This window comes from Sciurus carolinensis, unplaced genomic scaffold, assembly GCF_902686445.1.
Source record: "Sciurus carolinensis unplaced genomic scaffold, mSciCar1.2, whole genome shotgun sequence".
Lineage (NCBI taxonomy): Eukaryota > Metazoa > Chordata > Mammalia > Rodentia > Sciuridae > Sciurus > Sciurus carolinensis.
The window spans coordinates 529,639-543,264 of NW_025920229.1; the positions used below are offsets into that span (position 1 = coordinate 529,639).

The window sequence follows — 13,626 nt, forward strand, 5'->3', positions numbered from 1 at the left end:
CCATAGACACTTCCTAATCTGAATACAGACAAAGGAACAATGCCCTGAACCTCCCAGGGCTGCAGGAGCCACCACATGACCCACATGATGCTCAGAGCAGCAAGGATGCTAATGAGGTGACTGTCTTCCTTTCATCTGGAAACAGTTCCTGTGAGTTACACCCTCTTAAGAAACAGATTAAACACTTTCACAACACTCATCACATTTACATAATGAATTCTTCCTCAAAAAACAAAAAACTGAATTTGGAAAATAACAAAAACAACAAACAAGGTGAAAGGCGTCTGATTGGTTCAAACGTTGGAGGACTCTAGGATAAAAGAGCCCAAGTGCAAGGAGTCGTCATATTGTGCAAACTCACCTGTGAACAGGATCCCACCCTCCACACCTGACACCATGGCCCCCTCCCGCTGCTCCTCTTGCTGCAAGCCTACCTGCTGCAGAAACACCTGCTGCAAGACCACCTGCTGCAAACCAACCTGTGAGCCCAGCTGCTGCAGCACACCCTGCTGCAAGCCCAGCTGCTGTGAGCCTTGCTGCTGCCCCAGTTGCTGCATCGTTCCCTGCTGCTCTCCAGCTTGCTGTGAAACCACCTGCTGCAAGACCACCTGCTGCAAACCAGCCTGTGTGGTCAGCTGCTGCAGCACACCCTGCTGCAAACCCAGCTGCTGTGAACCTTGCTGCTGCCCCAGTTGCTGCATCATCCCCTGCTGCCAATCCTGCTGCTGCCAGCCCTGCTGCCCTCCTACTTGCTCTCGAACCACCTGCTGCAAGACTTCCTGCACCAAAAACACTCGTGTGACCCGCTGCTGCAGCACACCCTGCTGCCAGCCCTGCTGCTGTGTCTGCAGCTGCTGCAAGCCTTGCTGCCCATGATCAACTCCCAGACACCAGAGTCTACACCAACCCCTCTCAACTCCTCTCCTTGCCTTACCTGCACCGATTCTCCTCCTATCTTGGCTGCAAACCTTCATGCTGTCACCAGAAATTCTGTTCATGGTCCCCCATGTGAGACCTCATGAATCACCTCAAGGAAGTGCCACTCTGTTCTCATCCTCTTTTTCCTTAGGCCTTGTGGACCTTGGACCATCTTCATAGGTCCTTGATGGGGAGGTGTGCTCTTCATTGGAATTCTGGAACCAAAGTCTTTATCTCTCCATCTAAGGAACATAAGAACCCACTCCTTCAGAAGAATTTCATGGGTATACGCAACTGCTCCTTCATCTTTATAGTCATGATGTCTTTGCCAATGTTCTCCATGTTCCTGTACACCATTTTCTTCTGTCACCTTCAGTTCCTTCCTTGATACATCCCATCTTCATAAATTCCTAATAAATTATAAACTGTTATTCATTCCATATTGTCTTTCTTTATATTCTTGTGCTGAGAACCCCTTACATGAAAATCACATGCTTAATTGAATTTTAAGTGCAAACCACATTGTCATTATATCCCACTTTGTAGCACAGCTCCCTAGAAGTTGCTCATCTTGCAAAACTAAATCACATACCTATTGATTGGCAACTTCCTAATTCCACCTATCCCAACCTCTGAAATTCACCACTCTATTCTTTCCTTATGTGAGTTGACCTACATTACATACCTCATATAGGTGGAATCTTGTAGTGTTTTTCCTGTACTTGGCCCAGTTCATTTAGGGGAGAGAGGTAAGGTTCACCCATGTTAGCACACAGCGGGAAATTTTATCACTTCCATGGCTGAAGAGTATTCCAATGTAAGTTTCTATCATATTCTCTTGATCCATTCTTCTGTTGATGGATATTTGGGTTTTTCCACAGCTTTGCTGCTATTCATAGTGCTGCCTTGAACACAAGAGTGTTGATGTCTTTTCAAGTTTCTGATCCCACTCTTTCCCCTACACATCCAGAGGTGGGGTTTCAGGACCATATCATATTTCTAAATCTGTTTTTTTTTAGGAAATTCCACATCGATTTTCATGGCTTCTGCATCATTCATTGGACATTCCTTCCAGTGTAGCAGAGTTCCGATTTCTCCACAGCTTTGTCAAAATACTTATTCATTCAGTACTCGATGGAAGAGCCACACATGGTATTCTAATACCACGGTGATTGCAATGTTTGAATGTATGGCCTTGTTTACTGAAGAGTCATGCAATCAGGCAAAACACTTGACTTTGCCTAAGGAACTACAAGATCAAGGAACAATGTTCTGCCCCTGTACCTTGTTAAGCTTGGCCCTGCCAATATTCCATTTCTCCCTCCCCAACACCAATATACCTGCATATCTAGGGAACACCACCTCACTGCTATTAAAATATAAATATTTGTTTTGGCAAAATTCTCAACCAGGTTACAGGGAGTACTGCTAATCTCAAAGCCAAATTTCTCTTTGGGGTCCTATGCAATAAATAGTCTCTGCTCCTCAGCTTCAAGTTCCACATTCACAGAACAATCGCTTCTCTCTTGTCCTGCAGTACCTGAGTGATCTGCTCAAAATGTGATGTCTCTGACTTTTCTGTACAAACTTTCATTTGGTTCCTCCCGGACATAACATGTATAGACCTTTAAGGTTTGACATGTCATACAAATCCAGTTATATCTTTGAACACATTGGTATTTTTTCATCAATACCTTTGAGTCTCTAAATTCCCAACACAGAGTTATAATCCCAATGAAAGTTCAGTATTCAGAATGTCACAGTGGTTCTCCTGTTTTGCACGGCATTTGATTGGGTGACAAATTGATAACACTGGCTTCTTGATTGTTTCCCAATGACATCTTTCCCCCCCAGCTTCTCCTCAGTGGATTGAGCTGATGCTTACTTATCTTCCAATAAAGTTCCTCTTCTTATCATTGAATGTAGGCTAAAGGCACTGCTTCATTCATGTCCTCCAGAATAACACAATAACACAATTTCTACAATTGAGGTAGAAATGACCAGGGTCAATTATTAATGAATTGACCAAGACATTGTTAACGTGCTAATGAAGTTCATCAATGTGTCTACAAGAGACTCCTTAGAATTCCTTCATATGGTATGTGCTTCAGAAAGGAAGCTGTGGGATTTCCCAGTGCATGAACTGAAAAGAAAACTAGAGAAGCCCTCACTACAGTGCTGTCAGAGCACCACCAGGGCATTACATAGGCAGGAGAGCCCCTCCAGAAGGCCAGGACATGGAACCAAACCAAGGCCAAATTGGGTCACAAGAAAGTGGAGAATCTCGGCTTCTTTGGACCTGATTTAATGAGAGAAGGTGGAGGAAATACAGTGCGAATGAAAGGATAATGAAACTAGAATAGATCCTATTTAGGATGGAAGTGGATGAAGACCACAGTCACATGCATGTGATCTTGACCACGACTAGATATTTTGAGGATTGCAAAGTTGATTCAACATTGGGACATTCTTTGAATTTTTCATTACAAAGAATAAAATAAAGGTAGAATACTCATAACATTGCTTCAGTTCATGAAGAAAAAGCATTCTATAAACATAAACACATTTTCAACATCCAACACCTTAACAAGTGAGGATTGGAAAACCCTTCATACTGTAACTGAAATGGTCCTGATTTGCCCACCATGCAGGGCACCCAACCCTGAAACAACCAGTTTTCAAAAGAGAGAGTGATCATTCATCAGTCAAGCTGGGGCATGGGAGAGCAAGTCTCAAATCTGTCTTCAGAATGGCGTGTTTGAACCTCTGATATCAGACACAACACAACACCCAACACACTCTGGCCCAAGCACATCGAAAGGGGGCGTGGTTTCAACAAGGTACAGCAGAAGAGGCCCCCTGCAAGTCCCTAGAGAACCTCTTCACCAACTGTTCCCATCATGACCGCTGGGTCAAAGGTATAATCTAGGACAAAGATGCAAGATAGAAAGACCATGCTGAAATGAACCAAAAAAGCATCATTATTTGTGATGCAATTGCATAAAAAATTACTCCTTTCCAAAATGGTCTACCATGCACTATTAGCTATAACCAGGGATTTAGATACAGGTACACATACACAATGGATCGTTTTTAAAATATCCAAAGCAGTAAAAAAATTTGACTTTTAAATTACAATAAATAGACCGAGGTCGGGCGCCATCACTGCTCGATTGCAGTCACAGAGTGAGCCATCGGAAGAGTCAGGCCGCCTGCATCAGGGAGCTAGCCAACAGACACCCAACCTGCTTGCATTGCTGAACTAGCTGCCCGGCAACCAGCCCACCCAACCACAAGGCCGAAGTCGGAGGCCATCACTGAGCGACCCCACCTGACTCCTGCACCGAGGTAGGGCACCATCACTGAGCAACCTGCCCAACCAACATGCCGAGGTCGGTCACCATTGTGGAGCAAACCTGCAGACGAGCCAGCCCGCCTGCATAGTGGAGCTAGCCAGAGGGTGAGCCAGCCCACCTGACCCTCAACACAGAAGTTGGGCGCCATTGCCGAGCCTGACTGCCTGCACCCCCTACTGCTGAGGGACACTGCAATTGCCTCTGTGCTGACTCAGTGCACCCTCGCTTGGTCTCCCAAGCTTCTTTATAGGCTGGTGCAGGCATTTTTAATTATTCCTGAGGGTGTGGCCATCATCATGGGAAGGGCAGCTCCCTTCCTCAGACACCTACAGGAGACTAGAGGAACTTTGACAGGACCCAGGAGTCAAGAAGAGGAGGTATTGAGAGACTCAGGACCAACTCAGAGTCACCGGGTGAGTCTCTCCCACTGGATGAGCTCCCCAGATGGGGCAGTAGTCCTGAAATGCAGGGAACTTCGTGGAGTAGAATGGCCCAGTGAGACTCCCCCACTTGGAGATGTGAACCCAGTCAACTGGGAGCATTGCAGACGAGGGTCATACAGTGAGAGGCTTCAACACAAGTGAGGATCCAAGGTCCAAGGGTAGCTCTGGTCCCAAGGGAACGTAGCAGATGAGGGTCGCTCAGTGAGGCATTCCCTCACAGGGATAGGCTCCCCTAGCCTAGGTGGTAAGTCAGGACCCCTGGGAACATCACAGAGGAGGGCTACCCAGGCCAGGTGGTTGCTCTGGACTGAAGGGAACTTCTCAGAGGAGAGCTGCCCAGCCAAAACTCCCCACCAGGTGAGTCTTCCCTGCTGGGCGAGGTTTTCCCACCAGGACAGTAGAACCAGAAACACAGGCCCAGATCAGACATGCCCCAGTCTGCAGTCTAGTCCCCCTTTGATTGACCATCAGTCAACAAGTGGAGGTGCCTCTGCCCACTGACAGGGAATATACCCCACCTGAAGGCCACCAACCCTAGAGGGGCAGCTTCCTTGTGGAGCACCACATTATCAAGTTCCTCCAAGACTTCAGGCTACTGAAGGCTAAGAGGTGAGTTATTGGAAATCTACAGAGACCATATTAGTCAATAGAGGAAATCAGCAATATCTCAGAGTTTCACGACTATGGAGGTAGATATCTGAGCAATATGAAGAAACAAGGGGAAAAATGGCCCAAACAAACCTAGATGGTACTGCAATAAAATCCAAAGAGACCATGGAAGAAGAAATCTCAGAAAGGGAGTTCACAATGTACATTATTAAAATGATCAGAGAAGCAAATGATGAGATGAAAGAGCAAATGCAGGCTTTCAATGATCGCACCACTCAACAGTTAAAAGAGAAAATGCAGGAAGCAAAAGATCATTTCAATAAAGACTTAGAGATACTGAAAATAAAAAACAGACAGAAATCCTTAAAATTAAGGAAACAATAAGCCAAATTAAAAACTCCATAAAAAGCATAACCAATAGGATAGAACACCTGGAAGCCAGAACCTCAGACATTGAAGAAAAAATATTTAACCTTGAAAACAAAGTTGACCAAACAGAGAGGATGGTAAGAAATCATGAATAGACTCTACAAGAATTATGGAATATCATGAAAAGGCCAAATTTAAGAATTAATGGGATAGAGGAAGGCACAGAGAGACAAACCAAAGAAATGAACAATCTATTCAATGAAATAATATCAGAAAATTTCCCAAATCTGGAGAACAAAATGGAAAATAAAATACAAGAGCCCTATAGGACTCCAAATATGCAAAATTACAATACACGCACACCAAGGCACATTATAATGAAAATAGCTAACATACCAAAAAAAAGTCAGAACTTTAAAGACTGCAAGAGAAAATAATCAAAATACATTCAGGGAGAAACCAATACAGATATCAGCATATTTCTCAGTCCAGACCCTAAAAGCTAGAAGGGCCTGGAACAACATTTTTCAAGCTCTGAAAGAAAACGGATGCCAACCATGAATCTTATACCCATCAAAACTTACCTTCAGACTTGACAACGAAATAAAATCCTTCCATGATAAACAAAAGCTAAAAGAATTTACAAAAAGAAAGCCAGCATTACAGAACATTCTCTGCAAAATACTCCATGAGAAAGAGATGAAAAACAATGATGTAAATCAGCAAAGGGAGGAACTACCCTAAAGTAACAGTCAAATAAAGGAAAAATCAAGTCATGTCAAAAAAAAAATATCAGTCAAATGACCAGGAATACAAATCATATCTCAATAATAACCCTGAATGTTAATGGCCTGAACTCATCAATCAAAAGACATAGACTGGCAGATTGGATTAAAAAGAAAGATCCAACAATATGCTGCCTTCAAGAGACTCATCTCATAGAAAGAGATACCCCCAGACTAAAGGCAAAGGATGGGAAAAAATATACCATGTACATGGACACAGCAAAAAAGTCAGAGTATCCATCCTCATTTCAGATAATGTGGACTTCAAGCCAAAGTTAGAAGGGATAAAGAAGGACATTTCATACTGTTTAAGGGAAGTATAAATCAAGACATAAAGCAAGACATAACAATCATAAATCTCTATGCCCCAAACAGTGGCTCATCCATGTATGGCAAACAAATCATTCTCAATTTTAGAAATCAAATAGAGCACAACACAATAATAGTAGGTGATTTTAACACACCTCTCTCACCCCTGGACAGATCTGACAAATAAAATTGAACAAAGAAACCATAGATCTCAATAACACAATCAACAATTTAGACTTAACAAACATATATAGAATATACCATCCAACAATACAAGCGAATACACTTTCTTCTCAGCAGCACATGGATCCTTCTCTAAAATAGACCATATATTATGCCACAAAGCTAATGTTAGCAAATACAAGAAGATAAAGATACTACCTTGTATTCTATCAGATCATAATGGATTGAAATTAGAAATAAATGACAGAGTAAAAAACAAACTACTCCAACACCTATTGTATGATGAATGGATAATAGAAGACATCAGGAGGGAAATTTAAAAATTCTTAGAGGTAAACGAGAACAAAGATACATCATATCAAAATCTCTGGGAAACTATGGAAGCAGTATTTAGAGGAAAATTTATTTCATGGAGTGCATTCAATAAAAGAAGAAAAAAAATCAACAAATAAACGACCTAACACTACAGCTCAAAGCCCTAGAAAAAGAAGAACAGAGCAACACCAAAAGTAGTAGAAGATAGTAAATAGTTAAAATCAGAGCTGAAATCAATGAAATTGAAACAAAAGAAACAATTGAAAAAATTCACAAAATAATAAAATAAAAATTTTGTGAATTTCCAAATTCTTTGGAAAAATAAACAAAATTGATAAACCCTTAGCCACACGAACAAAGAGAAGGCGAGAGAAAACCCAAATCACTAAAATTCATAATGAACAAGAAAATATTACACAACAGACACAAGGGAACAGACACAAGTGAAATACAAAACTTAATTAGAAGCTATTTTGAAAAACCTATACTCCAACAAAATAGAAAATCTCAAAGATATCAACAGGTTTCTAGAGACATATGAATTACCTAAACTGAACCAGGAGAACATACACAATTTAAATAGATCAATTTCAAGTAATGAAATAGAAGAAGTCATCAAAAGTCTACCAACAAAGAAAAGTCTGGGACCAGATGGGTTCTCAGCCGAGTTCTACAAAACCTTTAAAGAAGAGCTCATTCCAATACTTCCCAAAGTATTTCATGAACTATAAGAGGAGAGAACCCACAGGAACTCATTCTATGAAGCCATTATCACCGTGATACTTAAACCAGACAGAGACACATTGAGGAAAGAAAATTTCAGACCAATATTCTTAATGAACATTGATGCAAAAATTCTCAACAAAATCTTAGGAAATTGTATACAAAAATAAATTGAAAAGATAGTGTACCACAATCTACTGGGTTTTATCCCAGCGATGCAAGGTTGGTTCAACATCAGGAAATCAATAAATGTCATTCACCATATCAACAGACTTAAAATCAAGAATCACATGATTATTGTGATAGATAGAGAAAAAGCATTTGACAAAATACAGCATCCCTTCATGCTCAAAACACTAGAAAAAATTGGGATAGTGGGAGCATTCCTTAACATTGTAAAGGCCATCTATGCTAAGCCCATGGCCAATATCATTCTAAATGGTGAAAAACTAAAAGCATTCCCCCTAAGAAAGGGAACAAGGCAGGGATGCCCTCTTTCACCACTTCTATTCAACATTGTCCTTGAAACTCTAGCCACAGCAATTAGAGAGACCAAGGAAATTAAAGGGATACAAATAGGAAAAGAAGAACTCAAACTATCCCTACTGTTGATGACATGATTATATATTTAGAAGAATTGGAAAATTCCACCAGAAAACTTTTAGAACTCATAAGTTAATTCAGTAAAGTAGCAGGATATAAGATAAATGCTCATAAATTCAATGCATTTTTATACAAAAGTGATGAATCTTCAGAAAGAGATGTTAGGAAAACTACCCCATTCACAATAGCTTCAAAAAAATAAAATTCTTGGGAATAAATCTAACAAAAGAGGTGAAAGATCTCTACAATGAGAACTACAGAACACTAAAGAAAGAAATCAAAGAAAACCTTAGAAGATGGAAAGATCTCCCATGTTCTTGGATAGGTAGAATTAATATTGTCAAAATGGCCATACTACCAAAAGTGCTATACAGATTCAATGCAATTCCAATTAAAATCCCAATGACGTACTTCACAGAAATAGAGCAAGTAATCATGAAATTCATCGGGAAGAATAAGAAACCCAGAATAGCTAAAGCAGTCCTTATCAGGAAGAGTGAAGCAGCGGGTATGGCAATACCAGAACTTCAACTACTACAAAGCAATAGTAACAAAAACGGCATGGTATTGGCACCAAAATAGACAGATAGATCAATGGTACAGAATAGACAACATGGACACAATCCAAATAAATACAATTTTCTCATACTAGATAAAGGGGCCAAAAATATGCAATGGAGAAAAGATAGTCTCTTCAACAAATGGTGCTGGGAAAACTGGAAATCCATATGCAACAGAATGAAACTAAACCCCTCTCTCTCACCCTGCACACAATTCAACTCAAATGGATCAAGGACCTTGGAATCACACAAGAGACCCTGCATCTTATATAATAAAAAGTAGGTGCAAATCTTCAACATGTTGGTGTAGGATCAGACTTCCTTAACAGGACTCCCATAGCACTAGAAATAAAAGCAAGAATCGATAACTGGGATAGAGTCAAACTAAAATCTTCCTCTCAGCAAAGGAAACCATCAGCAATGTCAAGAGAGAGCCTACAGAGTGGGAGAAAATCTTTGCCACTCATACTTCAGATAGAGCACTAATTTCGAAAAAAATATAAAGGACTCAAAAAACTCTACACCAAGAATGCAAATAATCCAATCAATTATGGGCTAAGGAATTGAAAAGACACTTCACAGAAGAAGATGTACAAGCGATCAACAGATATATGAGAAAATGTTCAACATCTCTAGTAATAAGAGAAATGAAAATCAAAACTACACTAAGATTCCATCTCACCCCAATTAGAATGGCGATTATCAAGAATATAAGCAACAATAGATGTTGGCGAGGATGTGGGGAAAAAGGTACACTCATACATTGCTGGTGGGGCTGCAAATGAGTGCAGCCACTCTGGAAAGCAGTGTGGAGATTCCTTAGAAAACTTGGAAAGGAACCACCATTTGACCCAGCTATCCCACTCCTCAGCCTATACCCAAAGGACTTAAAATCAGCATACTACAGAGATACAGCCACATCAATGTTCATAGCTGCTCAGTTCACAATAGCCAGATTGTGGAACCAACCTAGATGCCCTTCAATTGATGAATGGATAAAGAAAATGTGGTATATATATATATATATATATATATATATATATATATATACACACACAATAAAATATTACTCAGTCATAAAAAAATAATAAAATTATGGCTTTTGCAGGCAAATGGATGCAGTTGGAGAATATCTTTCTAGGTGAGATAAGCTAATCTCAAAAAAACCATAGGACGAATGATCTCACTGATAAGCGGATGATGACACATAATGGGGTTGAGAGGGGGCAAGATTGGAGGAAGGAGAGACTGTATAGAAGGAAAAGAGGGTTGGGAGGGGTGGGAGGAGAGGGGGGAAGGAAAAATATAACAGAATGAATCAAAAACTATTACCCTAGGTAAATGTATGATTACACAAATGGTATGCCTCTACTTCATGTACAGAGAAACAAGATGTATTCCATTTGTTTACAATAAAATAAGTTTAAAAAATAAATAAATAAATAAATTACAATATATAACACACTTACACATTGGAATATCTAAGAAGAAATATAGTGAATCATAGACAAGACCACCACAAAGAAAGAATAAATCTTTCCAATTGGGAATTTTATGGCAGTCCTATACTTGGTTGTATATCCATCAAAAATTCTTTTATACATCACCACAGGCTCTGTGCAAATACATTTATAGCAGCATGAATTTTTTTTATTGTAAACAAATGGGATACATGTTGTTTCTCTGTTTGTACATGGAGTAAAGGCATACCATTTGTATAATCATAAATTTACATAGGGTCATGTTGTTTGATTCATTCTGCCATTTTTTCCCTTCCCCCCACCCCTCCCACTCCTCTTTTCCCTCTATACAGTCCTTCCTTCCTCCTTTCTTGCCCCTCTCCCTAACCCTAACCCTAACCTTAACACTAACCCCTCCCAACCCCCATTATATGTCATCATCTGCTTATCAGTGAGATCATTCATCCTTTGTTTTTTTGAGATTGGCTTATCTCATTTAGCATGATATTCTCCAATTTCATCCATTTGCCTGCAAATGCCATAATTTTATCATTCTCTATGGCGGAGTAATATTCCATTGTGTGTGTGTGTGTACATATATATATATATATATATATATATATATATATATATATATATATACATACCACAGTTTCTTTATCCATTCATCAACTGAAGGACATCTAGGTTGGTTCCACAATCTGGCTATTGTGAATTGAGCAGTATAGCAGCATGAATTTGAATAGTACCAAGCTACAAACAAGCTATGTGTTCACCTAGAGGACACTCAACAGACTGTATATTTCATTCAGTGGAAATTCACAGCAATAACAATGAACACACGATGGTGATGACTCTCACGCTCACTGCATGAGGAGACCAACCAATTCTTGAGGAAACTAAGAGTGAAAAAAGTCAAAATTGTCCTAGAGATCCACAAGCCAACACAGGGATCCGCCCCCTTTGGAGCTGAGTAACGGAGTATGAGTTGAATGGAACAGAGTTTATGTCTATTTCCTAACCTGATATACTGGCAGGGATGCATTCACTTTAGAATATTTCACTAATCTGGAAAATAATAATTTTCATCTTTTTGAACCTAATGGTAGACCTGCAAATATATTGAATACATTAGTTCTCACAGATAAAACAGGTACCATCTCACCTAATCTTAATTTCCTTGTGAAATAGAATTGAGGCAAGAAAGCAATGAAGAGAAACAGAAAGAAGAAAGAAACAGAGACAGAAGGAAAGAAAGAAAAAATCCCTGATCTAAGATCACTGACTCTGTGGATCATATTTAATATATCAGGGTAGAACTAGAGTCACCTGCTTATCCTGATTTCCTTGGGTCTGCAGAGCTCATGTGACAGGAAATCCCATAGGCTTATCCTGGTGAGTCCTTAGTACTGGACCAAACAGGATTTATGGTCACCCACACATCCATCCATACCTGACTGGTCCCCATATACTGCTGCTTCTTCTACCCTCAGGTTCTGCTCTGCTCTGCTGGGGAGGACCACGTGCCAAATACCCTTTTTCAAAGTGCCACCCAAGACACAAAAGTAAAAGAGGAAATATACAGAAAGATTCCTCTACTAGTTTTGAGTCAGGATATTCTGGGTAAACATATGGGTTGTTCCTCACTGTGAATGCAGCAGCACCATGCTCCTCCCACAAACAGACAAAGGAACAAACCTCCAGAGGAACAATGCCCTGACCCTCCCAGGGCTGCAGGAGCCACCCCATGACCCACATGATGCTCAGAGCAGCAAGGATGCTAAAGAGGTGACTGTCTTCCTTTCATCTGGAAACAGTTCCTGTGAGTTACACCCTCTGAAGAAGCAGATTAAACACTTTCACAACACTCATCACATTTACATAATGAATTCTTCCTCGAAAAACACAAACCGAATACGTAAAATAACATCAACAACAACCAGGAAAATGGCTGCTGATTGGTCCAAAATTTGGAAGCTCCATGGATAAAAGAGCCCAATTGCAAGGAGTCATCATATTGTGCAAACTCACTCACCTGTGAACAAGACCCCACCCTCCACACCTGGCACGATGGCCCCCTCCTGCTGCTCCTCCTGCTGCAAGCCTACTTGCTGCAAAACAACCTGCTGCAAGACCACCTGCTGCAAACCAGCCTGTGAGCCCAGCTGTTGCAGCAAACCCTGCTGTGAACCTTGCTGCTGCCCCAGTTGCTGCATCATTCCCTGCTGCTCTCCAACTTGCTGTGAAACCACCTGCTGCAAGACCACCTGCTGCAAACCAGCCTGTGTGGTCAGCTGCTGCAGCACACCCTGCTGCAAACCCAGCTGCTGTGAGCCTTGCTGCTGCCCCAGTTGCTGCACCATTCCCTGCTGCTCTCCAACTTGCTGTGAAACCACCTGCTGCAAGACCACCTGCTGCAAACCAGCCTGTGGGGTCAGCTGCTGCAGCACACCCTGCTGCAAACCCAACTGCTGTGAGCCTTGCTGCTGCCCCAGTTGTTGCATCATCCCCTACTGCCAGTCCTGCTGCTGCCAGCCCTGCTGCCCTCCTACTTGCTCTCGAACCACCTGCTGCAAGACTTCCTGCACCAAAAACACTCGTGTGACCCGCTGCTGCAGCACACCCTGCTGCCAGCCCTGCTGCTGTGTCTGCAGCTGCTGCAAGTCTTGCTCCCCGTGACCAACTCCCAAAGATGAGTGTCTGTACAGACAAACTCCTCTCAACCTGTTTGCTCTACCTTCATCAACTCTTTTCTTACCCTGGCTGAAAGCTATCATGCTGTCATCAGAAATTCTGTTCGCTGTCCCCCATGTAAGAGCTTCTGAATCACCTCAAGGGAGTACAGACCACTTCACTCTCATCCTCTTCTTTCTTAGGTCTGTGCACCTTGTATCAGCTTCATAGATCCTTGATGGGAAGGTGTGGTCTTGCATGAAATTCTAAGGTCAAGATATGTACTCCTTGTATATAGAACGTAGGACCATACTTCTTCA

At 41.3% G+C, this 13,626-nt stretch overlaps 1 protein-coding gene across 1 annotated transcript; it reads left to right on the plus strand.

Annotated features, from left to right (window-relative positions):
* The first annotated feature begins 12,703 nt into the window (after positions 1-12,703).
* On the plus strand, positions 12,704-13,312 carry LOC124975240 (keratin-associated protein 9-1-like). Its single transcript, XM_047538049.1, has one exon. It carries the CDS (start codon positions 12,704-12,706, stop codon positions 13,310-13,312), a length of 609 nt encoding a protein of 202 aa, XP_047394005.1.
* The last annotated feature ends 314 nt before the right edge of the window (positions 13,313-13,626 follow it).